The following is a 25,604-nucleotide window of genomic DNA, read 5'->3' on the forward strand; positions in this document are numbered from 1 at the left end:
CTGAGGAAAGGTCCCAACTCAAAACGTCGCCCAGCCATTCCCTCCACGGATGCTGCCTGACCAACCGAGTTCCTCCAGCACAGAGTGTGTGTGTGTGAGAGAGTGTCTGTGAGTGAGTGTGATCGAGTGTGTGTCTGTGTGTAAGAGTGAGTGTTCACACGCTTGTCTGTGCGTGTGTGTGTGCGCATGCGTCAATGCGTATGCGCGCATGTCAGCGAATGTATGTGCGCGTGTGTGCGTGTGTCAGCATGTGTCTGTGTTCATATATGTGTGCACATGTGTGTCAGCGTGCATGAGCATATTCATGTGTATGTGTGTGTATGTGCGTGTATGTGTACACGTGTGTTGCTCCGTGATCTAGCCCGTGTATTTCCCGGTGTCTTAGCTTGGCGTGGTGGGCGTTGAACCTGTGTGGCCCCTGGGTAATGGCCCCCTGGGTAATGACTCCCTGGGTAATGACTCCCGGGGTAGCGGGCCCCCAGGTCATGGGGTTCAGCGGTGAGTAGGGGGGGGTGGGGGGGGTGGAGAGGTTTAGGGGTCAGTGCGGGACCAGTGATACCGGGACGTTTCAGCCCCTCCCCACTCACACGCCCCCGGACACAGACCCCAGGGTCGTTGGGGGAGAGGTCAGAGGGGAGGGGTCAGGGGGAGCGTGATCGGAGGGGCAGGAATTCGGAGTCGGTCGTGGTGTTGGGGGGTCCGGTGGGGGGGGGCTGGAGGTCAGGGGGGAGGGGTGGAGCGCCAGGGTCGCCCGGCCTGGGCAACGACGTGGTAGTGGGCAGAGTGGCCACAGTGAGCTTGACCAGTGAGGGGCTGGAGGGGAGGAGGCAGTAGCTGGGGGAGGGGGCGGAGGGGAGGGGGCAGTAGCTGGGACAGGCAGAGGGGAGGGGGCAGTAGCTGGGAGAGGGGGCAGAGGGGAGGGGGCAGTAGCTGGGACAGGCAGAGGGGAGGGGGCTAAACTCGCCCTCTGGGTGAAAGAGGATATTGGCCTCCTTGCCCTTGGAGGCGTTGGACTCTGTCGAGGAGAATTGCGACAGGTTGTTGGTTTTGGAGGCTTCGTCCGACAAATCCTCGCTGTCCAAGAACACGCCTGCACACGGGAGAGAGGCACATGGTCATACAACACGGCATATGGTCATACATAGAAACATAGGCAAATAGGTGCAGGAGTAGGCCATTCAGCCCTTCCAGCCAGCACCGCCATTCAATATGATCATGGCTGATCATCCACAATCAGTACCCCGTTCCTGCCTTCTCCCCATATCCCTTGATTCCTTTAGCCCTAAGATCTAAATCTAACTCTCTCTTGAAAACATCCAGTGAATTGGTCTCCACTGCCCTCTGTGGCAGAGAATTCCACAGATTCACAACTCTCTGGGTGAAAATTTTTTTCCTCATCTCAGTCCTAAATGATCTACCCCTTATTCTTAAACGGTGACCCCTGGTTCTGAACTCCCCCAACATCGGGAACATTTTCCTGCATCTAGCCTATCCAATCCCATAAGAATTAAATATGTTTCTATAAGATATCCTCTCATCCTTCTAAATTCCAGTGTATACATGCCCAGTCGACCCATTCTATCAACATATGACAGTCCCACATCCTGGGAATTAACCTGGTGAACCTACGCTGCACTCCCTCAATAGCAATAATGTCCTTCCTCAAATTAGGGGACCAAAACTGCACACAATACTCCAGGTGTGGTCTCACCAGGGCCCTGTACAACTGCAGTAGGACCTCCTTGCTCCTAAACTCAAATCCTCTCGCAATGGGGGCCAACATGCTATTGGCTTTCTTCACTGCCTGCTGTACCTGCATGCTTACTTTCAGTGACTGATGTACAAGCACACCCAGGTCTCGTTGCACATCCCCTTCTCCTAATCTGACACCATTCAGATAATAATCTGCCTTCCTGTTCTTGCCACTCACATTTATCCACATGGTACTGCAACTGCCATGCATCTATCTGCCCACTCACCCAACCTGTCCAAGTCACCCTGCAGCCTCATAGCATCCTCTTCGCAGCTCACACTGCCACCCAGCTTTGTGTCTTCCGCAAACTTAGAGATATCACATTTAATTCCCTCGTCTAAATCGTTAATATATATTGTAAATAACTGGGTCCCAGCACCGAGCCTTACGGCACCCCACTAGTCACTGCCTGCCATTCAGAAAAAGACCCGTTAATTCCTACTCTTTGCTTCCTGTCTGCCAACCAGTTCTCTATCCATGTCAACACCCTAGCCTCAATACCATGTGCTCTAATTTTGCACACCAATCTCTTGTGTGAGGCCTTGTCAAAGGCTTTTTGAAAGTCCTGATACACCGCATCCACTGGCTCTCCCTTATCCATTCTACTTGTTACATCCTCAAAAAATTCCAGAAGATGAGTCAAGCATGATTTCCCCTTCATAAATCCATGCTGACTTTGATCGATCCTGTCACTACTTTCCAAATGTGCTGCTATAACATCTTTAATAATCAACTCCATCATCTTCCCCACTACCGATGTCAGGCTAACTGGTCTATAATTCCCCGTTTTCTCTCTCCCCTCCTTTCTTAAAAAGTGGGGTTACCTTGGCTACCCTCAAGTCCACAGGAACTGATCCAGAGTCGAGAGAACATTGGAAAATGATCACCAATGCATCCACGATTTCTAGGGCCACCTCCTTGAGTACTCTGGGATGCAGACCACCAGGCCCTAGGGATTTATCTGCCTTCAGTCCCAACAGTTTACCTAACACCATTTCCTGACTAATGTGGATTCCCTTCAGTTCCTCCCTCCCACTAGATCCTCGGTCCCCTAGTATTTCTGGGAGATTGTTTGTGTCTTCCTTAGCGAAGACAGAACCAAAGTACTTGTTTAACGGTTCTGCCATTTCCTTGTTTCTCATTATAAATTCACCTGGCTCTGTCTTCACTAATCTTTTCCTTTTTACATATCTAAAGAAGCTTTTAGAGTCAGTTTTTATATTCCCAGCAAGCTTTATTGGACAAGATTTCTTTCATGCTCTTTGTATCCCTCTTAATTACCCCCTTTGTCCTCCTCTGTTGAGTTGTAAATTTCTCCCAGTCCTCCGGTTTTCATACGACACGGCACACAGTCATACGACACGGGACATGGTCATACAACAGTCGGTCAGACAACACGGCACGCAGACATACAACATGTGATCAGACTCCATGGATCACGGCAAGTCACACCAGGGCTCGAGATTAGTCTAATTTCTTGGTTCCGTGTGGACACAGGTCCTTCATCCCAGCGAGTCCGCGCGGCCCAGCAATCACCCGTTCACACTAGTTCCATGTTATCCCACATTCCCACCAAGCCAATCTTGTATCCTTTACTGTCTGAGCTCTTGTGGACAAGTCGACCATAAAAGACCTCATTGAAACGTACAGAATAGTGAAAGGCTTGGATAGAGTGGATGTGGAGAGGATGTTTCCACTAGTGGGAGAGTCTAGGATCAGAGGGCACAGCCTCAGAATTAAAGGACGTTCCTTTAGGAAGGAGATGAGGAGGAATTTCTTTAGCCACAGGGCGGTGAATCTGTGGAATTCTTTGCCACAGACGGCTGTGGAGGCCACAGTCAGTGGATATATTTAAGGCAGAGATAGATAGATTCTTGATTAGTACGGGTGTCAGAGGTTATGGGGAAAAGGCAGGAGAATGGGGTTAGGAGGGAGAGATAGATCAGCCATGCTTGAATGGTGGAGTAGACTTGATTGGGCCGAATGGCCTAATTCTGCTCCTATCACTAACGACCTCATCAAATGCTTTATTGGACAGTATGTGGACAATCTTCACAGCCTTGTCATATCATCTTCATCGCTTCCCAAACTAAACTAAGGAGGCCCTTCGGCCCATCGCACGAGGGTCCTCCTAGCGAGCAGCACGGTGGCGCAGCGGGTACAGTTGCTGCCTCCCAGCGCCAGAGACCCGGGTTCCATCCTGACTACGGGTGCTGTCTGTACGGAGTTTGTACGTTCTCCCCGTGACCGCGTGGGTTTCTCCGGGTGCTCCGGTTTCCTCCCACACTCCAAAGGCTTGCGGGTTTGTAGGTTAATTGGCTTGGTGTAAATGTAAATTGTCCCTAATGTGTGTCGGATGGTGTTAGTGTGCGGGGATCGCTGGTCGGCGCGGACTCGGTGGGCCGAAGGGCCTAAACTAAAACTATCCCCAGCAAAGCGTCGGCGACGTTTACCTTTCTGGAAGAGCTTGTCATTTTTAATTCTCTGCACCTCATCGGTAATTTTCTGCACCAGGAAGTTCTGTGTGCCTTCCCGCCGGATGGAGGAGACCAGCGTGTCCAGGCCCTTGGGGTTCTCCATCAGGTGGTCCAGGAGCTTCCCGGCCTTGCGTCTACTCCCCACCACGTGAGAGATCTCCTCCGTGTCCTCCTTGGACAGGATCTTCTTGGCCCGCAGCAAGTCAAAGTGCCGCTCGGCAATCACCTTGTCACAGAGGTAAGGCCGCAGTTTCTCCAGGGCCTGAGTGAGGGCAGACACAACACGTAAAGAACAGAGCGATCGGGGGGGGGGGGGGGGATCGAGGGCCCATAGAAACATAGAAAATAGGTGCAGGAGGAGGACATTCGGCCCTTCGAGCCATTCATTGTGATCATGGCTGATCGTCCCCTATCAATAACCCGTGCCTGCCTTCTCCCCATATCCCTTGACTCCACTCGCCCCTAGAGCTCTATCTAACTCTCTCTTAAATCCATCCAGTGACTTGGCCTCCACTGCCCTCTGTGGCAGGGAATTCCACAAATTCACAACTTTCTGGTTGAAAACGTTTTTTTTTCACCTCAGTCTTAAATGACCTCCCCTTTGTTCTAAGACTGTGGCCCCTGGTTCTGGACTCGCCCAACATTGGGAACATTTTTCCTGCATCTAGCTTGTCCAGTCCTTTTATAATTTTATATGTTTCTATAAGACCCCCCCCCCATCCTTCTAAACCCCAGTGAATACAAGCCTAGTCTTTTCAATCTTTCCATGTGCAACTGGCAGGCACACAAGAGGAGATGAGGCGTGCGTAGGAAGGAACTGCAGATGCTGGTTTACACCGAAGAAAGACACAAAATGCTGGAGGAACTCAGCGGGACAGGCAGCATCTCTGGAGAGAAGGAATTAGTGACGTTTCCTCTTCAGACCTATCTTCAGTGGGCCAGGTGGCCTGTTCCACGCGATATCTCTAAACTAAACTCACATAGTCCTGCAAAAGTAGTACCTTCACCCACCACTAATTGCAAAATACTTTATTCTACAGCAGTGAATTACAGTATGGTCTCCTAAACACCATACTAAAAACCGTTAAAAATTCTAGCGTGGGAAAAGGGTGTAATTTGCATAATATACAAATTAGCTTCCGCCATTAGAGAAAATTCATAATTTCTAGTCATTTGTAATATGTTGCAATTCAAGTTTCCAAAACCATGTTTTTATCATCTGTGAAAATGATGAACAGGTTAATATTATTGCATGATTTAGCTTTTTCAAACAGAGAAAATAGAAACTGTCTGATATCTTTGCCACCGTGTGTTTGATACAAGAAATGGCATTGAAACATAAAGTCATAAGAAAGCAAGCATGACAAATGGGATCAGGCAGCAACAAGTACTACCTGGAATATTTAAGGTGGTGTCACATAATCAAAGATGAGAACAGCCATATTTTACATTTGTTTTCACAACTATAGCTTGGCTAGTGTTCTTTGGGAAATTTCAGGCAACACTCACTCAGCAGCGCGAATGTCATCTCCCTCTCTCCACCCGAGATGAATTTCCACAACTTAGACCTTAACACGCTCCATACATCGACATCAATGGGAATACTCCTGCAGGTGCACCTTCTGCTGCTGCACCCCTGACCTTGCAGGTACACCCGAATATCTTGGTCAACTTCTCTGATGTGTCTGCACTGCAGGCATGATACGTAGGAAGTATTGGCCGGGGGTGCTAGAGGCAGGCTAGGCCCCAGGCAGGGTCCAGGGGCAGCCCCCCTCGGTGGGGCTTCAGGGGACTCCTGCATTTTCAACATATTGAAAGTGATTCTCAGGCTTTCAGCTGATAGTTTACATAACAGAAGCTTAGACTTTTTCTAACACATAACCAGTAAAATAACCCCCAAAAGATAAATATTTCATGAAATAATTGACTTCATGCAGCTAAAAAAATCTTGACAAAAAATGCGACCTGAATTTCTAAATGAGCTACTTGTAGAGATGCCAAAAGACAAACGGTAAAACCTGCACATCACCTTAGAAAGGTACCATGTCAAGGCATAACTATGCACAATACTGAAGGCACAGTTAACTGTCCATACACTGATGTCACATCGACAACGCTAAGAAGGTAGAAAACTAAAGACCTCTGCCAATAACAATGAAAACTAAAATTCCCCAATATAAACAGAAAACCACCAGAAAGGGGAGTGGTAGCCGCTGCCCGGGAGGTTGGGCCCCGCATCTCTCTAACCCCTACTATCATCGCCGGTACCATTCGCACAGCTACCATTCGCAGCTCCATATGGGAAACACAGAATACTATTGTGTTAATTTATTTATTTTTCCCACAAGAGAGGAGGGGGACGGGGGGGGGGGGATCAACGCCCCTCAGCCATCACCCCCGCCTCAGCTTTCCAGGTGTCCCAGTCATCCTGTTCGTGGCCTCGAGTCTCACCCGCTCGCGCTCCGGTTCCCTAAACGGTCACAGCTGGCACGGCACCACGGGCTGATCTCTGCAGCTGCCAAAGAGCGTTGTTGTGTTCCCTCCGCCCACGGCCTCACGCGTGTGTGTGTCCCCCCCCCCCCGGCTATTGGGGGGAACAATCCCCCCACATGAATCGCAAACTTGCCCGCCTCCAGACCGATGCCTCCACTGACTCTCCATCCCTCACCCATTTATTTTACCATCTTGCCAACTAAACTGTGTCAAAACCAGGCACAAAAAATTGAAAAATCTCATTCATTGTTAGGAAAAGAAAAAAATTGGAATTCCGATTTAAATCGAAAGAATGTCATGCCTGGCACGGCACTGGCACTGGCACTGGCACGGCACTGGCACTGGCACTGGCACAGCACTGGCACGGCACTGGCACTGGCAAGGCACGGCACTGGCACTGGCACTGGCACTGGCAAGGCACGGCACTGGCACTGGCACTGGCACTGGTACGGCACTGGCACGGCACTGGCACTAGCACTGGCACTGGCAAGGCACGGCACTGGCACTGGCACTGGCACTGGCACGGCACGGCACTGGCACTGGCATGAATTGACCATCAGTGATCTCCCATCCCCATTCTTCTGGTTTCAATTGTCCTGTCGTCTCTTTCCAGATCTGGATGTGAAAGTATACTGGCAGCCTATGATGTTGTGTAGCAGCAGATGTTGGCGGCAATGTCTGACGCTCCACGAATGTGTTCCTTTGTCCCACCTCCTCACAGAAACACTTGTACCCCAGAGCATCTATACCTTCGCCCTTCTTGCCATTCAAGATGTAGACTAGGGCTTTCTTTCCTGCATCAGTGATATCGTTCCCTTGCTGCTCCCTCTTTTGTAGGTTAATTCCCGGGATGGCAGGACTGTCATATGCTGAGAGTATGGAGCAGTTCGGCTTGTACACTCTGGAGTTTAGAAGGATGAGAGGGTATCTTATTGAAACATATAAATTATTAAGGGTTTGGACACGCTAGAGGCTGGAAACATGGTCCCGATGTTGGGGGAGTCCAGAACCAGGGGCCACAGTTTAAGAATAAGGGGTAAGCCATTTAGAACGGAGACGAGGAAACACTTTTTCTCACAGAGAGTTGTGAGTCTGTGGAATTCTCTGCCTCAGAGGGCGGTGGAGGCAGGTTCTCTGCATACTGTCAAGAGAGAGCTAGATAGGGCTCTTAAAGATAGCGGAGTCAGGGGATATGGGGAGTAGGCAGGAACAGGGTACTGATTGGGGATGATCAGCCATGATCACATTGAATGGCGGTGCTGGCTCGAAGGGCCGAATGGCCTACTCCTGCATCTATTGTCTATTGTAAACAGGTCGGCAACTTGCTGGAAATCAACATTGTTCCGGACTTGCTTTAGGGCTTGTGCTTTGCCTACACCATAAACTCTTGATGTTGTATCACACCCAAACAATGCATGTACGAAGAGTAGTCCGAAATATTTGATGACAATTTCTTGAATGCTATAATTATAGTGCCATTCAAAGGCCATTGAAGGTTGTTTGAATGCCAATGAAGGCTATTTCTGGACTGAACCATGGAGTACCACTGCTACCAGTTAGACAACGTGCCATCTTCCTGACTTTATTAAATAAATTATGAAATATTAATTTTCTCTAATGCAAGGTACACCACTTTCCCACGCTAGGATTTTTTTAGGACTTTTAGTATGGATCATACTGGAATGTACTGCAATAGAATACATTATTTTGCAATTAGCGCTGGCTAACCCCTTCAAGTTTGCTGGATTGAGTGGTCTAATACTGGAACTTTCAATTCTAGGATGGGAGATGAGTGTACAAACTCGGTGCAGCATAGTGTTAGTGTGCGGGGATCGCTGGTCGGCATGGGCCCGGTGGGCCGAAGGGCCTGTTTCTGCGCTGTATCTCTAAACTAAAACATTAGTGATAGACCTCAAGATACACGTATGATCACAGTCACACATGGCGGTCAGCAAAGGTCCGAAGGTCGGACAGCTGGCCGGGAAGTCGACCGACCGATGGGGCCACGGGCGAGGTACTGCTGCTGCTGCTGCTGCTGCTGCTGCTGCTGCTGCTGCACTCCATGGGCTGCACTACGTCGGGACGGGTGAGGCGGGGCCGGACGCGGCACTCCAACCCGACAGTCCCCTCGACCCGAGTAGTAGCGGTCAAATACGGGACAAGGGTGGTCCCGTACGGGACAAACCGATTTAGCCCAAAATACGGGATGTCCCGGCTAATACGGGACAGTTGGCAACACTAGTTCAACATGTGAGGAGTAGAATCAGTAATTAATAATCCCGTCAGAAGCAGCATTATTGGTGTCAGACCAGCCTCATTTTACATTCTCTTCAAATCTCCCTCCTGGATTCTAAAATGAAAACAACATCAGTCGATTGTGTGAGAATGTTAAACCTGTTGCATCCTCATGCTTACGCTGAAACCACCTCAGGGTACAAGGCATCGCTCACTCGCACATTGACACACAGGGCCCACCAGGAACGGGAGGGGCGATTCCTGGAACCTCCAACCTGGTCACCATCGGTACAACGTTCCCTCCCTCCCTGCGCTCGGCCACACCAGCCACGTCACACCCGACCCTGCAACGTTCACTCCCTGTATCAGCGAGTACTGCAGTTCCTGAAGCAACTAAGCCACGCCTCCTGCTTCAAAAACCAGAGCAGAATGGTAGTGGATTGTGGACGCAGCCCAGACCATCACACAAACCAACCTCCCTTCCATCGCCTCCATCTACACCTCACGCTGCCTCGGCAAGGCCAGCAGCATCATCAAGGACCAGTCTCACCCCGGTCACTCCCTCTTCTCCCCTCTCCCATCGGGCAAGAGGTACAGAAGTGTGAAAATGAACGCACACCTCCAGATTCAGGGACAGTTTCTTCCCGACTGTTATCAGGCAACTGAACCGTCCTCTCACCAACTAGAGAGCGGTCCTGACCTCCCATCTACCTCATTGGAGACCCTCGGACTATCCTTGATCGGATTTTGCTGACTTTACCTTGCACTAAACGTTATTCCTTTATCCTGTATCTGTACACTGTAGACGGCTCGATTGTAATCATGTATTGTCTTTCCGCTGACTGGTTAGCAAGAGCTTTTCACTGTACCTCGGTACACGTCACAATAAACTAAACTAAACTGAAATATATTTGATATTAGGTGAAAAGCTTGTGCGATGGGGAGTGTGGAGTAGAACAGAGAACTGCCCAGTACAGCTTCTCATAATAACTGTCCAACCTCTCTCTGTTAATAGACAATAGACAATAGGTGCAGGAGTAGGTCATTTGGCTCTTCGAGCCAGCATCGCCATTCAATGTGATCATGGCTGATCATCCCCAATCAGTACACTGTTCCTGCCTTCTCCCCATATCCCCTGACTCCGCCATCTTTAAGAGCCCTATCTAGCACTCTCTTGAAAGTATCCAGAGAACCGGCCTCCACCGCCCTCTGAGGCAGAGAATTCCACAGACTCACAACTTTCTGTGAAAAAGTGTTTCCTCGTCTCCGTTCTAAATGGCTTACCCCTTATTCTTAAACTGTGGCCCCTGGTTCTGGACTCCCCCAACATCGGGAACATGTTTCCTGCCTCTAGCGTGTCCAAACCCTTAATAATCTTATATGTTTCAATAAGATATCCTCTCATCCTTCTAAACTCCAGAGTATACAAGCCCAGCCGCTCCATTCTCTCAGCATATGACAGTCCCGCCATCCCGGGAATTAACCTTGTAAACCTACGCTGCACTCCCTCAATAGCAAGAATGTCCTTCCTCAAATTAGGGGACCAAAACTGCACACAATACTCCAGGTGTGGTCTCACTAGGGCCCACATGGGACTAGTGTAGATGGGGCATGTGGGTCGGCATGGACGTGCTGGGCTGAAGGGCCTGCTTGACTCAGGCACGTGGCGTCAGGGAAGGCAAGGTAGGCACTGCCTACCCAGACAAAAATTATAAAATGATAATGATTAAATATAAATAGTAAAGGCACGGGAGAATTATGCCTATCTAAGAAATCGATCATTTAGGTAGGTATAATTCTCCGTGCCTTTCATCCGCAGTACATGTAATACGGGAAAGTGTGTGCAGCCCACGTGCCGTAGACGCTGCTTCAGGCCGTCAATGACAAGGGGAGCTGAAGGCAGCTGAAATTCTGCCTTTGCTGCATGGACTGCCTACTGCGCTTGTGCAGCAGCCTACAGCGCATCCTACAGCGCATCCTACAGCGCAAGTCTCTTGGCAGGTTTCTCAAACATGGATTGTCATTATCTTAAGCGTATCAAGAAACAAAGAGAGAAGAATGGAGTTTGTTTACAAATAATGTGGTAACATTTCTTTGGGCTATATGTCTTTAAATACCATATTTCCCCCCAATGAAGACGCTATTTTTTATCCAAAAATAAGGCAGGAAAATGTACCTGCGTCTTGGAGGCTGAAGGTTAGGTTGTTAGCCAAGAAAGATAGACTTGGCTATCCCCCAGTACAGCAACATCAAGAACGATATTGCTGTACTGAGGGATAGCCAAGTCTATCCCTCATTGCTAGCAGCTGATGGGAAGCGGCTGTAAAGTGGGAGGCGGCTGTAAAAGGACAGCGCTGCTGGGGGGGGGGGGGTGGGAGAGTTCCTTTCACAGAGTGCGGGGAGTCTGGCCAGGAGTAAAGTTGTGGGGAGGGCAGGAGCGTTGAGAAGGAGGGAGTCGGGGATCATGCCAGCAACCAGCACAAGAGCGGGTCAGCGGGCGATGGATAACAGGACAGCGGTCGGTGGAGCTTACTCCATGTGTCAGTGCGAGTAACCTCAATTGGTCCCTTGTCCGCGCTGACACAGGAGTAAGCTCCACTGCCCGCTGTCCGGTTGTCCTTCTCCCGCTCCGCTCTATGATCTTTGCTCTTGAGCTGGTCCCCTCACTGTTCAGACGGAGAGCACTGCCACAGGTGAGCGGGCCGGCAGAATGCGCTGAGGTCCCGGCAGCCACTCGCAGCCACCCGAGCTACTTCCCTGATAGAAACTCAGCGGGTGAGGCAGCATCTATAGAGCGAAGGAAATAGGCAACTTTTCGGGTCGAAACCGAAAGAAGGGTTTCGACCCGAAACGTTGCCTATTTCCTTCGCTCCATAGATGCTGCTGCACCTGCTGAGTTTCTCCAGCATTTTTGTCTACCTTCGATTTTCCAGCATCTGCAGTTCCCTCTTAAACAACGAGCTACTTCCCTCCCCGGCCACAGTGCGGTGGCTCCACGCCTGGAGCGCCGCGGCAGCGGTGAGTGAGTGGGTTACTGGGATGATCCCCGACCCCCTCCTTCTCAACGCTCCTGCCCGTGCTGACCCGGGCCAGACTCCCCACACGCTGTGAAAGGAACTCTCCCCCCAATTGGTCCCTTGAACTAGTATTGCCATTCAATAAGATCACAACTGATTCAACTTGTCCCGGTGTGCACCTGGTTTTCCCACCCTCCACCCCCACCCATTCATTAATTCAGAATGATGGAGATTTGGAAGCCTTGGGCAAATTAAATTGTTACTTTCTTTATTTTTATTTTTTATTTTTACGGAGAGGAGAACGATCTGCGCGTGCGCAGTTTAAGATTTTTTAAAAAGCCGACTGACTGTGTACCCTGAGTAACCACTCACGGCACGTGCCTGGTGTGGCTCGATTCCCCCATGAACCCCCCCTCTCCACTGCGCAACAACATTTGACGGGCTGCGTTCTTCTGCCGTCCAATCCTCCCCTTCACTTCCAGGCACCACGAAGAAAAAAAATTCCACACACTGTAGACTTTAGAGATACAGCGGGGAAACAGGCCCTTCGGCCCACCGAGTCCGCGCCGACCAGCGATCCCCGCACACTAACACTACCCCACACACAATCGGGGCAATTAACAATTTACAGAAACCAAGTCACCTCTCAGCTGGTCGACACGCAATGCTGGAGTAACTCAGCGGGACAGGCAGCATCTCTGGAGGAATGAGCAGGAATGGGTGACGTTTCGGGTCCAGACCCTTCTTCAGACCTCTCAGCTGCTCAGGTTTTAGCAGTGAAGGGAATAATAATCAGGGGGAGGAAATGTGCAGTTTAGTTTAGAGATACAGTGCAGAAACAGGCCCTTCGGCCCAACAGGCGATCCCTGCACATCAACACTGCCCTGTTAATCACAGTCTGAAGAAGGACCTTGACCCGAAACATCACCCATTCCTTCTCAAGTTCAAATTCAAGTGAGTTTATTGTCATGTGTCCCTGTATAGGACAATGAAATTCTTGCTTTGCTTCAGCACACAGAAAATAGTAGGCATTTACTACAAAACAGATAAATGTGTCCATATACCATGATATAAATATATACACACATGAATAAATAAACTGATAAAGTGCAAATAACAGAAAGTGGTTGGTAATAATCAGAGTTTTGTCCGAGCCAGGTTTAATAGCCTGATGGCTGAGGGGAAGTAGCTATTCCTGAACCTGGTTGTTGCAGTCTTCAGGCTCCTGTACCTTCTACCTGAAGGTAGCAGGGAGATGAGTGTGTGGCCAGGATGGTGTGGGTCTTTGATGATACTGCCAGCCTTTTTGAGGCAGCGACTGCGATAAATCCCCTCGATGGAAGGAAGGTCAGAGCCGATGATGGACTGGGCAGTGTTCACTACTTTTTGTAGTCTCTTCCTCTCCAGGGCACTCAAATTGCCGAACCAAGCCACGATGCAACCGGTCAGCATGCTCTCTACTGTGCACCTGTAGAAGTTAGAGAGAGTCTTCCTTGACAAACCGACTCTCCGTAATCTTCTCAGGAGGCGCTGATGAGCTTTTTTGATAATTGCGTTAGTGTTCTCGGACCAGGAAAGATCTTCAGAGATGTGCACACCCAGGAATTTGAAGTTCTTGACCCTTTCAACAATTGACCCGTTGATATAAATGGGACTGTGGGTCCCCCTCCTACTCCTTCCAAAGTCCACAATCAGTTCCTTGGTTTTGCTGGTGTTGAGGGCCAGGTTATTGCGCTGGCACCATATGGACAGTTGCTCGATCTCCCTTCTATATTCTGACTCATCCCCATCAGTGATACGCCACACAATAGTGGTGTCGTCAGCGAACTTGATGATGGAGTTCGCACTGTGACTGGCTACGCAGTCATGGGTATAGAGTGAGTACAGCAGGGGGCTGAGCACGGAGCCTTGAGGTGCTCCCGTGCTGATTGTTATCGAGGCTGACACATTTCCACCAATACGAACAGACTATGGTCTGTGGATGAGGAAGTCGAGGATCCAGTTGCAGAGGGATGCGCAGAGACCCAGTTCTGCGAGTTTGGTATCCAGTTTGGAGGGGATGATTGTGTTAAATGCCGAGCTGTAATCAATGAATAACAGCCTGACATATGAGTTTTTGTTGTCCAAGTGGTCCAGTGTGGAGTGGAGGGCCAGCGAGATCGCATCCACCGTTGATCTGTTGTGGCGGTAAGCGAACTGCAGTGGGTCCAGATTTTTGTCGAGGTAGGAGTTGATTTGCTCCATGATCAACCTCTCAAAGCATTTCATCACCACCGGCGTTACTGCCACTGGTTGATAGTCATTGAGGCACGTCACCTTACTCTTCTTGGGCACTGGTATAATTGATGCCCTTTTAAAGCAGGTGGGGACCTCAGACCTCAGAAGTGAGAGGTTGAAAATGTCCGTAAAAACTCCCGCCAGTTGGTCCGCACAGGTTTTTAGAACACGGCCGGGTATACCATCAGGTCCAGGTGCTTTTCGGGGGTTCAGCCCTCTGAAGGATTTCCTGACGTCGGCCTCTGTGACTGAGACTGAAATGCCATCGCAGCGAATGGGGGATCGGGAAGGCACATCAGTATTCTCCCTGTCAAAGCGTGCGTAAAACGCATTGAGCTCGTCAGGGAGTGATGTTACACCGGCATTCGAGCTGCCTCCTGGTTTCGTCTTGTAGGAGGTGATTGCATTCAGGCCCCGACACAGCTGCCGAACATCTGTCTCATCCTCCAGTTTGGAGCAGAAGTCCCTTTTGGCCTTTTTGATGGCCTTACCAAGGTCGTATCTGGTCTTCATGTAGGCCACTGTATCATTGGAGGTGAATGCCCTGTGTCTGGACTTCAGGAGAGTGCGGATCTCAAAGTTCATCCAAGGTTTCTGATTGGGAAACACTCGGAAGGTTTTTGTAGGGATGCAGTCCTCCACACATTTCTTTATGAAGTCTGTAACGACTGTGGCGTATTTGTTCAAGTCCGTTGCCGAGTCCTTGAACATTGCCCAGCCTACAGACTCCAAACAGTCCTGTAGTTGTTCTTCTGCCCCCCCCGACCAGCTCTGTGCTGTCCTCACTTCTGGGGGTGCGCTCTTCAATTGCTGCCTGTAGGCAGGAAGAAGCAGCACCGCGGTATGGTCGGACTTACCGAAGTGAGGGCGAGGGGTAGAACGATAGGCATTCTTGATGGTGGTGTAGCAGTGGTCGAGGGTTTTAGGTCCTCTGGTGCAGCAGGAGACATGTTGGTGGAAGTTAGAGAGTGATTAGAGGTTCGCCTTATTGAAGTCCCCAGCAATGGTGGTAAATGCCTCGGGGTAAGATGTCTGGTGTTTGTTGACCACGGCGTGCAGCTCCTCCAGTGCCAGACGGACGTCTGCCTGGGGTGGGATGTAGACCGCGGTCAGGATAACGGCGGTGAATTCTCTTGGGAGGTAGAAGGGACGGCATTTCACCGCCAGATGTTCCAGGTGTGGAGAGCAGGAGTTGGACAGGACTGCCACGTCGGAACACCACGCACAGTTGACCATGAGGCAGACGCCCCCTCCTCTCCCTTTCCCAGATGCCAGGGTACGGTCCATGCGGTGGATGGAGAACCCTTCAGGCTGGACCGCTGAGTCTGGGGATCTGGGGGTGAGCCATGTCTCTGTGAAACAGAACACAGAGCATTCCCTCAGCTCCCTTGATCACACATCCCTCATTCTCTCCAGAGATGCTGCCTGTCCCGCTGAGTTACTCCAGCATTTTGTGTCTATCTTTGGTTTAAACCAGCATCTGCAGTTCCTTCCTGCACACTCACACTATCCCACACACACTAGTTACAATTTACTATTTTACCGAAGCCAATTAACCTACAAATCCGCACGTCTTTTGGAGTGTGGGAAGAACCGGAGCACCCGGAGAAAACCCACGCAGGTCACGCTGGGGAGAACGTACAAACTCCGTACAGACAGGACCCGTAGTCAGGATGGAACCCGGGTCTCTGGCGCTGTGAGGCAGCAGCTCTACCCGCTGCGGCACCGTGATGCCCGGCGTTCCACTGGGACATGCGGTGTGGATCTCCGCATCACACATTCCGTCTGCCTGGCGAATCACCATCTATTTTGGACTTGCGGGGCACGTTTTTTTAACGGTATCATGTATATCACGGACATTGTGGGCTGAAGGGCCTGTTCCTGTACTGTACTGTTGCGTGAACCGGGGGTGAAAGGGTCATACCTCAATGTCTATCAGCTGCTTTAAACTTTAGAGATACAGCACGGAAACAGGCCCTTCGGCCCACAATGTCCGTGCCAACCTCAAATAATCTCCTCTGCCTGCACGTGATCCATCACGAGAGGAATCAGTTCTGGGCACCATGTTATAGGAAAGATATTGTCAAGCTTGAAAGGGATCAGGGAAGATTTACGAGGATGTTGCCAGGACTAGAGGGTGTGAGCTACAGGGATTCAGATTCAGATTCAGATTCAATTTTAATTGTCATTGTCAGTGTACAGTACAGAGACAACGAAATGCATTTAGCATCTCCCTAGAAGAGCGACATAGCAAATGATTTGAATAAATAATAATAAGTGATAATAAGAGGATAATAAGATAATAAGGGAGAGGTTTAGGCTGGGTCTCTATTCCATGGAGCGCAGGAGGATGAGGGGAGATCTTATAGAGGTGTACAAAATCATGAGAGGACTAGATCGGGTAGATGCACAGAGTCTCTTGCCCAGAGTAGGGGAATCGAGGACCAGAGGACATAGGTTCAAGGTGAAGGGGAAAATGTTTAATAGGAATCTGAGGGGTAACCTTTTCACACAAAGGGTGGTGGGTGTATGGAACAAGCTGCCAGAGGAGGTAGTTGAGGCTGGGACTATCCCAACATTTTAAGAAACAGTTAGACAGGTACATGGATAGGACAGGTTTGGAGGGATATGGACCAAACGCAGGCAATTGGGACTAGTGTAGCTGGGACACGTTGGTCGGTGTGGGCAAGTTGGGCCGAAGGGCCTGTTTCCACACTGTATCACTCTGTGACTCTGTGTGTCCATCCCCTGCATGTCTTTCACCAAATGCTATTCTTTCTCCTGTCTCTGTGCACTGCGGACGGCTTGATTGTAATCATGTATAGTTTTTCTTTGACTGGTTAGCACGCAAACAAAAGCTTTCACTGTACCTCGGTACACGAGACGAAACTAAACCCTCCATGTGACAATCTATAAACCTCGTAAACGCCACCATCATATCTGCGTTCACCACCACCCCTGGGAGCGCGTTCCAGGCACCCACCACCCTCCGTGTATAAAAACTTGCCCGGCACATCTCCTTTAAACATTTGCCCCTCACCTTAAAACTATGTCCTCTAGTCATTGACATTTCCACCCGTGTGAGAAAGGTTCTGATTGTCTACCCTGTCTCCGTCTCTCACCCAATATCCCCACGGGCGTCACGGTGGCGCAGCGGGTAGAGCTGCTGCCTCACAGCGCCAGAGACCCGGCTTCCATCCTGACTACGGGCGCTGTCTGTACGGAGTTTGCACGTTCTCCCCGTGACCTGCGTGGGTTTTCTCCGGGTGCTCTGGTTTCCTCCCAAACTCCAAAGACGTGCAGGTTTGTAGGTTGGATGGATTTAAGAGAGAGTTAGATTGAGCTCTAGGGGCTGGTGGAATCAAGGGATATGGGGAGAAGGCAGGCACTGGTTATTGATTGGAGACGATCAGCCATGATCACAATGAATGGCGGTGCTGGCTAGAAGGGCCAAATGGCCTCCTCCAGCACCTATTTTCTATATTTCTATGTTTGATTGGCTTCTGTAATTATAGCATATTGTCCCTAGTGTGTAGGATTGTGTAGGATACCAAGTTAAACCAGTGTGCGGTGATCGTTGGTCGGCATGGACCCGGTGGGCCGAAGGGTCTGTTTCTGTGCTGTGCCTCTAAAGTCTAAAGCTGCTGACAGACATTGAGGGATGAGCCTTGCACGCTCTCCCCAAGCAAAGCACAACAGTACAGCACAGGAACAGGCCCTTCGGCCCACAATGTCTGTGCTGAACCTGATACCAAGTTAAACCATTCTCCTCTGCCTGCATGTGATCCATATCCCTACATGTCCATGTACCCGTCTATAAGCCTCTTAAACACCACTATGGTATCTGCCTCCACCCCCACCCCTGGCAACGCGTTCCACGCACCCACCACCCTCTGTGTATAAAGACACACAACACCTTCTAACCTTGTCTCTCTCGCCTCTAGTCTAGTCATTGACATTTCCACCCGTGGGAGAAAGGTTCTGAGTGTCTACCCTGTCTCTGCCTCTAAACCATTACGTCACCTTCTGCTCCAAGTCCCACAACATTCTGTTTCCCTGCGGTAACAAGATCCTGCAGGAACAGTCCCACACTGTAGTCACACAAGTAAACTCATCCCATCTTGTCACAGGATTATAGTCTCTCCAGATTCATTCCAATCCCGCTGTTTAAACTTGTTCATAAATTCATAACTTAGAATTAGGCAGAATTAGGCCATTCAAGTCTACTCTGATATTCAATCATGGCTGATCTAAGACAGACACAAAATGCTGGAGTAACTCAGCGGGTCAGGCAGCATCTCTGGAGAGAAGGGATGGGTGACGTTTCGGGTCGAGACCCTTCTTCAGGCTGATCTATCTCTTCCTCCTAACCCCATTCTCCTGCCTTCAAACACACAATAAAAAAAGCCTTTCAATGTACCTTCATAAGGACATAGGAGCAGAATGAGGCAATTTGGCCCACACCTCCATTCCATCATGGCCGATCTATCTCTCCCTCTCAACCCCATTCCCCTGCCTTCTCCCCATAACCCCTGACACCCGCACTAATCGAAAATCTATCAATCTCCACCATAAAAAAAAAACCCAATGGCAAACAGTGTTTACTTGGCAAAGAATTCCACAGATTCACCACCCTCTGACTAAAAAAATTCCTCCTCATCTTTCTGAAGAAACGCCCTTTTATTCTGAAGCTGTGCCCTTTGGTCCTAGACTCTCCCACTAGTGGAAACATCCTCTCCACATCCAGGCATCGTAGCGCATCAGTTCCAGAGACAAAGTCCAATGTCCGCAATGGGGTAGAGGTGAATAGGACAGTACCCTAGCTTATGGAAGGGCCGTTCAGAAGCCTGATCACAGAGGGGAAGAAGCTGTTCCTGAGTCTGGTGGTGCGCGCTTTCAAGCTTCTGTTCCTTCTGCCAGACGGGAGCGGGGAGAAGAAGGAATGACCGGGGTGGGACAGGGACAAGTCTTTGATTATGTTGGCTGCTTTTCTGTGGCAGTGTGGTATCTGGTCTGTGTAATGCACTGTAGATAGTCCTCACATTCCTGGGTGCTAGGATCTCAGACCACCTTTGCTAGGCCCAGCGTGGAGATGGAACCATCTGGAAGGTCCACAAAATGCCTGCACTTAGAGGTTTAAGGAGATTCTGCATCTCACTGAATACTCGACAAACTTTTATTTGTAGTTTACTGATACAGCGCGGAGACAGGCCCTTCGGCCCACCGAGTCTGTGCCGACCAGCGATCCCCGCACACTAACACTATCCTACACACACTGGGAACAAGTTACATTTACACCAAGCCAATTAACCTACAAACCTGCACGTCTTTGGAGTGTGGGAGGAAACTGGAGCACCCGGAGAAAACCCACGCAGGTCACGGGGAAAACGTGCAAACTCCATACAGACAGCACCCGTAGTCAGGATGGAACCCGGGTCTCTGGCGCTGTGAGGCAGCAGCTCTACCCGCTGCCATGACGAGTGGAAAGTAGCCAGACTGGTCGCATCACTGACTGGTTCGGTAATTCCAACACACAGGATGGCAAGAGGCGGCGGAGAGCGGTGGACTCAGCCCGGACCATCACAGGGACAGCCCTCCCCACCATCGACAACATCAACACCAGGCGCTGCCTCCAGCAGTGGCATCTCTCATCACGGACCCCCACCAGCCACACCCTGCCCTCTTCTCATCCGATCAAGGATAGTCCAAGGGTCTCCAATGAGGTAGATGGGAGGTCAGGACCGCTCTCTAGTTGGTGAGAGGACGGTTCAGTTGCCTGATAACAGCCGGGAAGAAACTGCCCCTGAATCTGGAGGTGTGCGTTCGTTTTCACACTTCTGTACCTCTTGCCCGATGGGAGAGGGGAGAAGAGGGAGTGACCGGGGTGAGACTGGTCCTTGATGATGCTGCTGGCCTTGCCGAGGCAGCGTGAGGTGTTGATGGAGGCGATGGAAGGGAGGTTGGTTTGTGTGATGGTCTGGGCTGCGTCCACAATTTGCTGCGATTTCTTGCGGGTCTTGGACGGAGCTGTTCCCAAATGGTTAAGGGCTGGCGCTGGCATTTCTAAATCAAGTGCCTTCCGTTGAATGAACCTAGACCTTTGATCCATTATATGACAGTCACATTCATGAAAGGGAGGAGTGAGTGGAGGGGGGAGGAGGGGACAGTACCTGCTTCCAGCTCAGGTGATTCGACAGCCAGACAGACACATGCTTGCTTCACAATCACCATGCAGGCCAGCACGGTGGCGCAGCGGGTAGAGCTGCTGCCTCACAGCGCCAGAGACCCGGGTTCCATCCTGACTACGGGCGCTGTCTGTACGGAGTTTGCACGTTCTCCCCGTGACCTGCGTGGGTTTTCTCCGGGTGCTCCGGTTTCCTCCCACACTCCAAAGACGTGCAAGTTTGTAGGCTAACTGGTTTGGTAAAATTGTGATTTTGCCATCGTGTGTGTAGGATAGTGTTAGTGTGCGGAGTGGTCGCTAGTCGGCACGGACTTGGTGGGCCGAAGGGCCTGTTTCCACGCTGTATCACTAAACTAAACTATTCAGGAAGTCCCGTGGGCCTCCTCCATTGCCAGAGTGCGGCCGTGTGCAGGGACAGCACCTCATATCTCTTCGCAAAGATAGATACAGAGTGCTGAAGTAACTCAGCGGGTCAGGCAGCATCTGTGGAGAACTATCCATGCCTGTCCCGCTGAGCTACTCCAGCACTCTGTGAAACGTCACCAATCCATAATCATGGACACTATCTCTAACACCTCTCTCCCCTTTCATGATCTATGTCTCCATCACAGGAGATAGACATTCGACTCTAATCTATTTGTCTGAAGAAGGGTCTATCTTCGATTTAAACCAGCACCTGCAGTTCCTTCTTACACATCTATTAAAAACCCACTGACTCCCACAGCTGTCTAGACTACACTTCTTCCCACCCTGCTTCCTGTAAAGACTCTAACCCCTACTCCCAATTCCTCCGTCTACACCACATCTGCGCCCAGGATGAGGTGTTCCACACCTGGGCATCGGAGATGTCCTCATTCTTTAGGGAACGGGGGCTCCCCTCTTCCATTACAGATGTGGCTCTCACTGGGATCTCCTCGATACCCCGCAGCTCAGCTCTTGCTCCCACTCCCCCCATTCATAACCAGGACAGAGTCCCCCTTGTCCTCACCTTCCACCCCATCAGCCGTCGCATACAGCATATAATCCTCCAACACTTTCGCCACCTCCAACGGGATCCCACTACTGGCCACATCTTCCCATCTCCACCCCTTTCTGCTTTCCAGAGACCGTTCCCTCCGCAACTCCCTGGTCAACACGTCCCTTCCCATCCAAACCATCCCCTCCGCAGGTACTTTCCCCTGCAACCGCAGGAGATGCAACACCTGTCCCTTTACCTCCCCCCTCGACTCCATCCAAGGACCCCGGCAGTCTTTCCAGGTGAGGCAGAGGTTCACTTGCACCTCCTCCAACCTCATCTACTGTATCCGCTGCTCCAGGTGTGGACTCCTGTACATCGGCGAGACCAAGCGCAGGCTCGGCGATCGTTTCGCTGAACACCTCCGCTCAGTCCGCCTTAACCTACCTGATCTCCTGGTTGCTCAGCACTTCAACTCCCCCTCCCATTCACAATCTGACCTTTCTGACCTGGGCCTCCTCCATTGTCACAGTGAGGCCCAGGGCAAATTGGAGGAACAGCACCTCATATTTCGCTTGGGTAGCTTGCACCCCAGCGGTATGAACATTGACTTCTCTAACTTCAGATAGCCTCTAACAATCCCCCCTCCCCCTTCTCCACCACAAACCCCCCCCCCCATTTTCTTCCCCCTCCCCCTTGTGCCCCATCCGGACTCACCTATTTCTCCCCTCTCCCCCACATTCCTAGAATTCATTACCAACAGAACAGTAGCCTGTATGGTCCATGCCATTCAGCCCATCGAGTCCATGCTAGCTCTCAGATGAATCCCATCACTCCTCACCCCCAATTCCCCCTTGCCCCAAATACTGGGCGACAATTCACAGCCCTGACCCACAATAGCTGGGGAGAGAGAGAAGGGGTTGAGGAGAGAGAGAGAAGGTGGGAGAGGAGAGGGGGGGGAGGGAGAGAAGGGGGTAGGATGGGGAGGTGGTGGTGGGGGAGATCGGGAGAGGGATAAGAGTGTTGGTTCTTTTCTAGATTTGAGTCTTCTCCTCTTGCTATTGCCTTTTTTAGCTTGTGGATTTCTCTTTGTTGCCTTCTGTCGCGCTGCTGCTCTGGAGCGCGTCTCTAGTATCTTCGTTTTCGGCTTTACGCCCTATTGTTGAGATGTGGGAGAGTGGGAATCCCGGGGGGAGTGGGCGAGGTCGCCATTTACCTCTTTCTTCACCTCGGTCCATACTCGATCCTCGCTCAGCGGCCGGCTCTGGCGCCGGCCCCCCCCCGGACAGTTCGCCCTCACCATCCTTCCTCCGTCCTCTCTCCACTCAAAAGCCTCCCCTTCCTCCTTCTGTTCGCTCCTGCTCTCCACGTCCCCTCCCCTGCTCTTCCCTACCTCCCTCCCCCTCCTCATCTCTCCTCCAACCCCTTCCCTTGGTTCCTTCCAAAGTGTAGAGGGGGCTCTGGTGTAGAGGGGGCTCTGGTGTAGAGGGCTCTAGTGTAGAGGGGGCTCTGGTGTAGAGGGGGCTCTGGTGTAGAGGGGGCTCTGGTGTAGAGGGGCTCTGGTGTAGAGGGGGCTCTGGTGTAGAGGGGGCTCTGGTGTAGAGGGCTCTGGTGTAGAGGGGGCTCTGGTGTAGAGGGGGCTCTGGTGTAGAGGGCTCTGGTGTAGAGGGGGCTCTGGTGTAGAGGGGGCTCTGGTGTAGAGGGGGCTCTGGTGTAGAGGGGGCTCTGGTGTAGAGGGGGCTCTGGTATAGAGGGCTCTGGTGTAGAGGGGGCTCTGGTGTAGAGGGGGCTCTGGTGTAGAGGGGGCTCTGGTGTAGAGGGGGCTCTGGTGTAGAGGGGGCTCTGGTGTAGAGGGGGCTCTGGTGTAGAGGGGGCTCTGGTGTAGAGGGGGCTCTGGTGTAGAGGGGGCTCTGGTGTAGAGGGGGCTGGTGTAGAGGGGGCTCTGGTGGAGAGGGGGCTCTGGTGTAGAGGGGGCTCTGGTGTAGAGGGGCTCTGGTGTAGAGGGGGCTCTGGTGTAGAGGGGCTCTGGTGTAGAGGGGGCTCTGGTGTAGAGGGGGCTCTGGTGTAGAGGGGGCTCTGGTGTAGAGGGGGCTCTGGTGTAGAGGGGGCTCTGGTGTAGAGGGGCTCTGGTGTAGAGTGGGCTCTGGTGTAGAGGGGGCTCTGGTGTAGAGGGGGCTCTGGTGTAGAGGGGGCTCTGGTGTAGAGGGGGCTCTGGTGTAGAGGGGCTCTGGTGTAGAGGGGGCTCTGGTGTAGAGGGGGCTCTGGTGTAGAGGGGGGCTCTGGTGTAGAGGGGGCTCTGGTGTAGAGGGGCTCTGGTGTAGAGGGGGCTCTGGTGTAGAGGGGCTCTGGTGTAGAGGGGGCTCTGGTGTAGAGGGGGCTCTGGTGTAGAGGGGGCTCTAGTGTAGAGGGGCTCTAGTGTAGAGGGGCTCTGGTGTAGAGGGGGCTCTGGTGTAGAGGGGGCTCTGGTGTAGAGGGGGCTCTAGTGTAGAGGGGGCTCTGGTGTAGAGGGGGCTCTAGTGTAGAGGGGCTCTGGTGTAGAGGGGGCTCTGGTGTAGAAGGGGCTCTAGTGTAGAGGGGCTCTGGTGTAGAGGGGGCTCTGGTGTAGAGGGCTCTGGTGTAGAGGGGGCTCTGGTGTAGAGGGGCTCTGGTGTAGAGGGGGCTCTAGTGTAGAGGGGGCTCTAGTGTAGAGGGGGCTCTGGTGTAGAGGGGCTCTAGTGTAGAGGGGCTCTAGTGTAGAGGGGGCTCTGGTGTAGAGGGGGCTCTGGTGTAGAGGGGCTCTGGTGTAGAGGGGGCTCTAGTGTAGAGGGGGCTCTAGTGTAGAGGGGCTCTGGTGTAGAGGGGGCTCTAGTGTAGAGGGGGCTCTAGTGTAGAGGGGGCTCTGGTGTAGAGGGGGCTCTGGTGTAGAGGGGGCTCTAGTGTAGAGGGGGCTCTAGTGTAGAGGGGGCTCTAGTGTAGAGGGGGCTCTGGTGTAGAGGGGGGGCTCTAGTGTAGAGGGGCTCTAGTGTAGAGGGGGCTCTGGTGTAGAAGGGGGCTCTGGTGTAGAGGGGGCTCTAGTGTAGAGGGCTCTAGTGTAGACGGGGCTCTAGTGTAGAGGGGGCTCTGGTGTAGAGGGCTCTGGTGTAGAGGGGGCTCTAGTGTAGAGGGGGCTCTAGTGTAGAGGGGGCTCTGGTGTAGAGGGCTCTGGTGTAGAGGGGGCTCTGGTGTAGAGGGGGCTCTGGTGTAGAGGGGGCTCTGGTGTGAGAGGGGGCTCTAGTGTAGAGGGGGCTCTGGTGTAGAGGGGGCTCTGGTGTAGAGGGGGCTCTAGTGTAGAGGGCTCTGGTGTAGAGGGGGCTCTAGTGTAGAGGGCTCTAGTGTAGACGGGGCTCTAGTGTAGAGGGCTCTAGTGTAGAGGGGGCTCTAGTGTAGAGGGCTCTGGTGTAGAGGGGGCTCTAGTGTAGAGGGCTCTAGTGTAGACGGGGCTCTAGTGTAGAGGGGGCTCTGGTGTAGAGGGGGCTCTAGTGTAGAGGGGGCTCTGGTGTAGAGGGGGCTCTAGTGTAGAGGGGCTCTAGTGTAGAGGGGGCTCTGGTGTAGAGGGGGCTCTAGTGTAGAGGGGGCTCTAGTGTAGAGGGGCTCTGGTGTAGAGGGGGCTCTGGTGTAGAGGGCTCTGGTGTAGAGGGGGCTCTAGTGTAGAGGGGGCTCTAGTGTAGAGGGGGCCCTGGTGTAGAGGGGGCTCTAGTGTAGAGGGGGCTCTAGTGTAGAGGGGGCTCTAGTGTAGAGGGGCTCTGGTGTAGAGGGGGCTCTAGTGTAGAGGGGGCTCTAGTGTAGAGGGGGCTCTGGTGTAGAGGGGGCTCTAGTGTAGAGGGGGCTCTAGTGTAGAGGGGGCTCTGGTGTAGAGGGGGCTCTAGTGTAGAGGGGGCTCTAGTGTAGAGGGGGCTCTGGTGTAGAGGGCTCTGGTGTAGAGGGGGCTCTGGTGTAGAGGGGGCTCTGGTGTAGAGGGGGCTCTAGTGTAGAGGGGGCTCTAGTGTAGAGGGGGCTCTGGTGTAGAGGGCTCTGGTGTAGAGGGGGCTCTAGTGTAGAGGGGCTCTAGTGTAGAGGGGGCTCTGGTGTAGAGGGGGCTAGTGTAGAGGGGGCTCTAGTGTAGAGGGGTCTCTAGTGTAGAGGGGCTCTGGTGTAGAGGGCTCTGGTGTAGAGGGGCTCTAGTGTAGAGGGGGCTCTGGTGTAGAGGGGGCTCTAG

At 52.0% G+C, this 25,604-nt stretch overlaps 1 protein-coding gene across 1 annotated transcript; it reads right to left on the minus strand.

Annotated features, from left to right (window-relative positions):
- Window positions 1-477: 477 nt before the first annotated feature.
- bcl10 (BCL10 immune signaling adaptor) lies at window positions 478-22,694 on the minus strand. The gene is made up of 3 exons (XM_033027852.1): window positions 22,608-22,694; window positions 4,207-4,492; window positions 478-1,090 (listed from the first exon to the last, which is right to left on the minus strand). The coding sequence occupies exons 1-3, from the start codon at window positions 22,692-22,694 to the stop codon at window positions 642-644; spliced, it is 822 nt and encodes a 273-aa protein (XP_032883743.1). The 3' UTR covers window positions 478-641.
- Window positions 22,695-25,604: the final 2,910 nt, after the last annotated feature.

Source organism: Amblyraja radiata, chromosome 10 (assembly GCF_010909765.2).
Source record: "Amblyraja radiata isolate CabotCenter1 chromosome 10, sAmbRad1.1.pri, whole genome shotgun sequence".
NCBI classification, from domain to species: Eukaryota; Metazoa; Chordata; class Chondrichthyes; order Rajiformes; family Rajidae; genus Amblyraja; species Amblyraja radiata.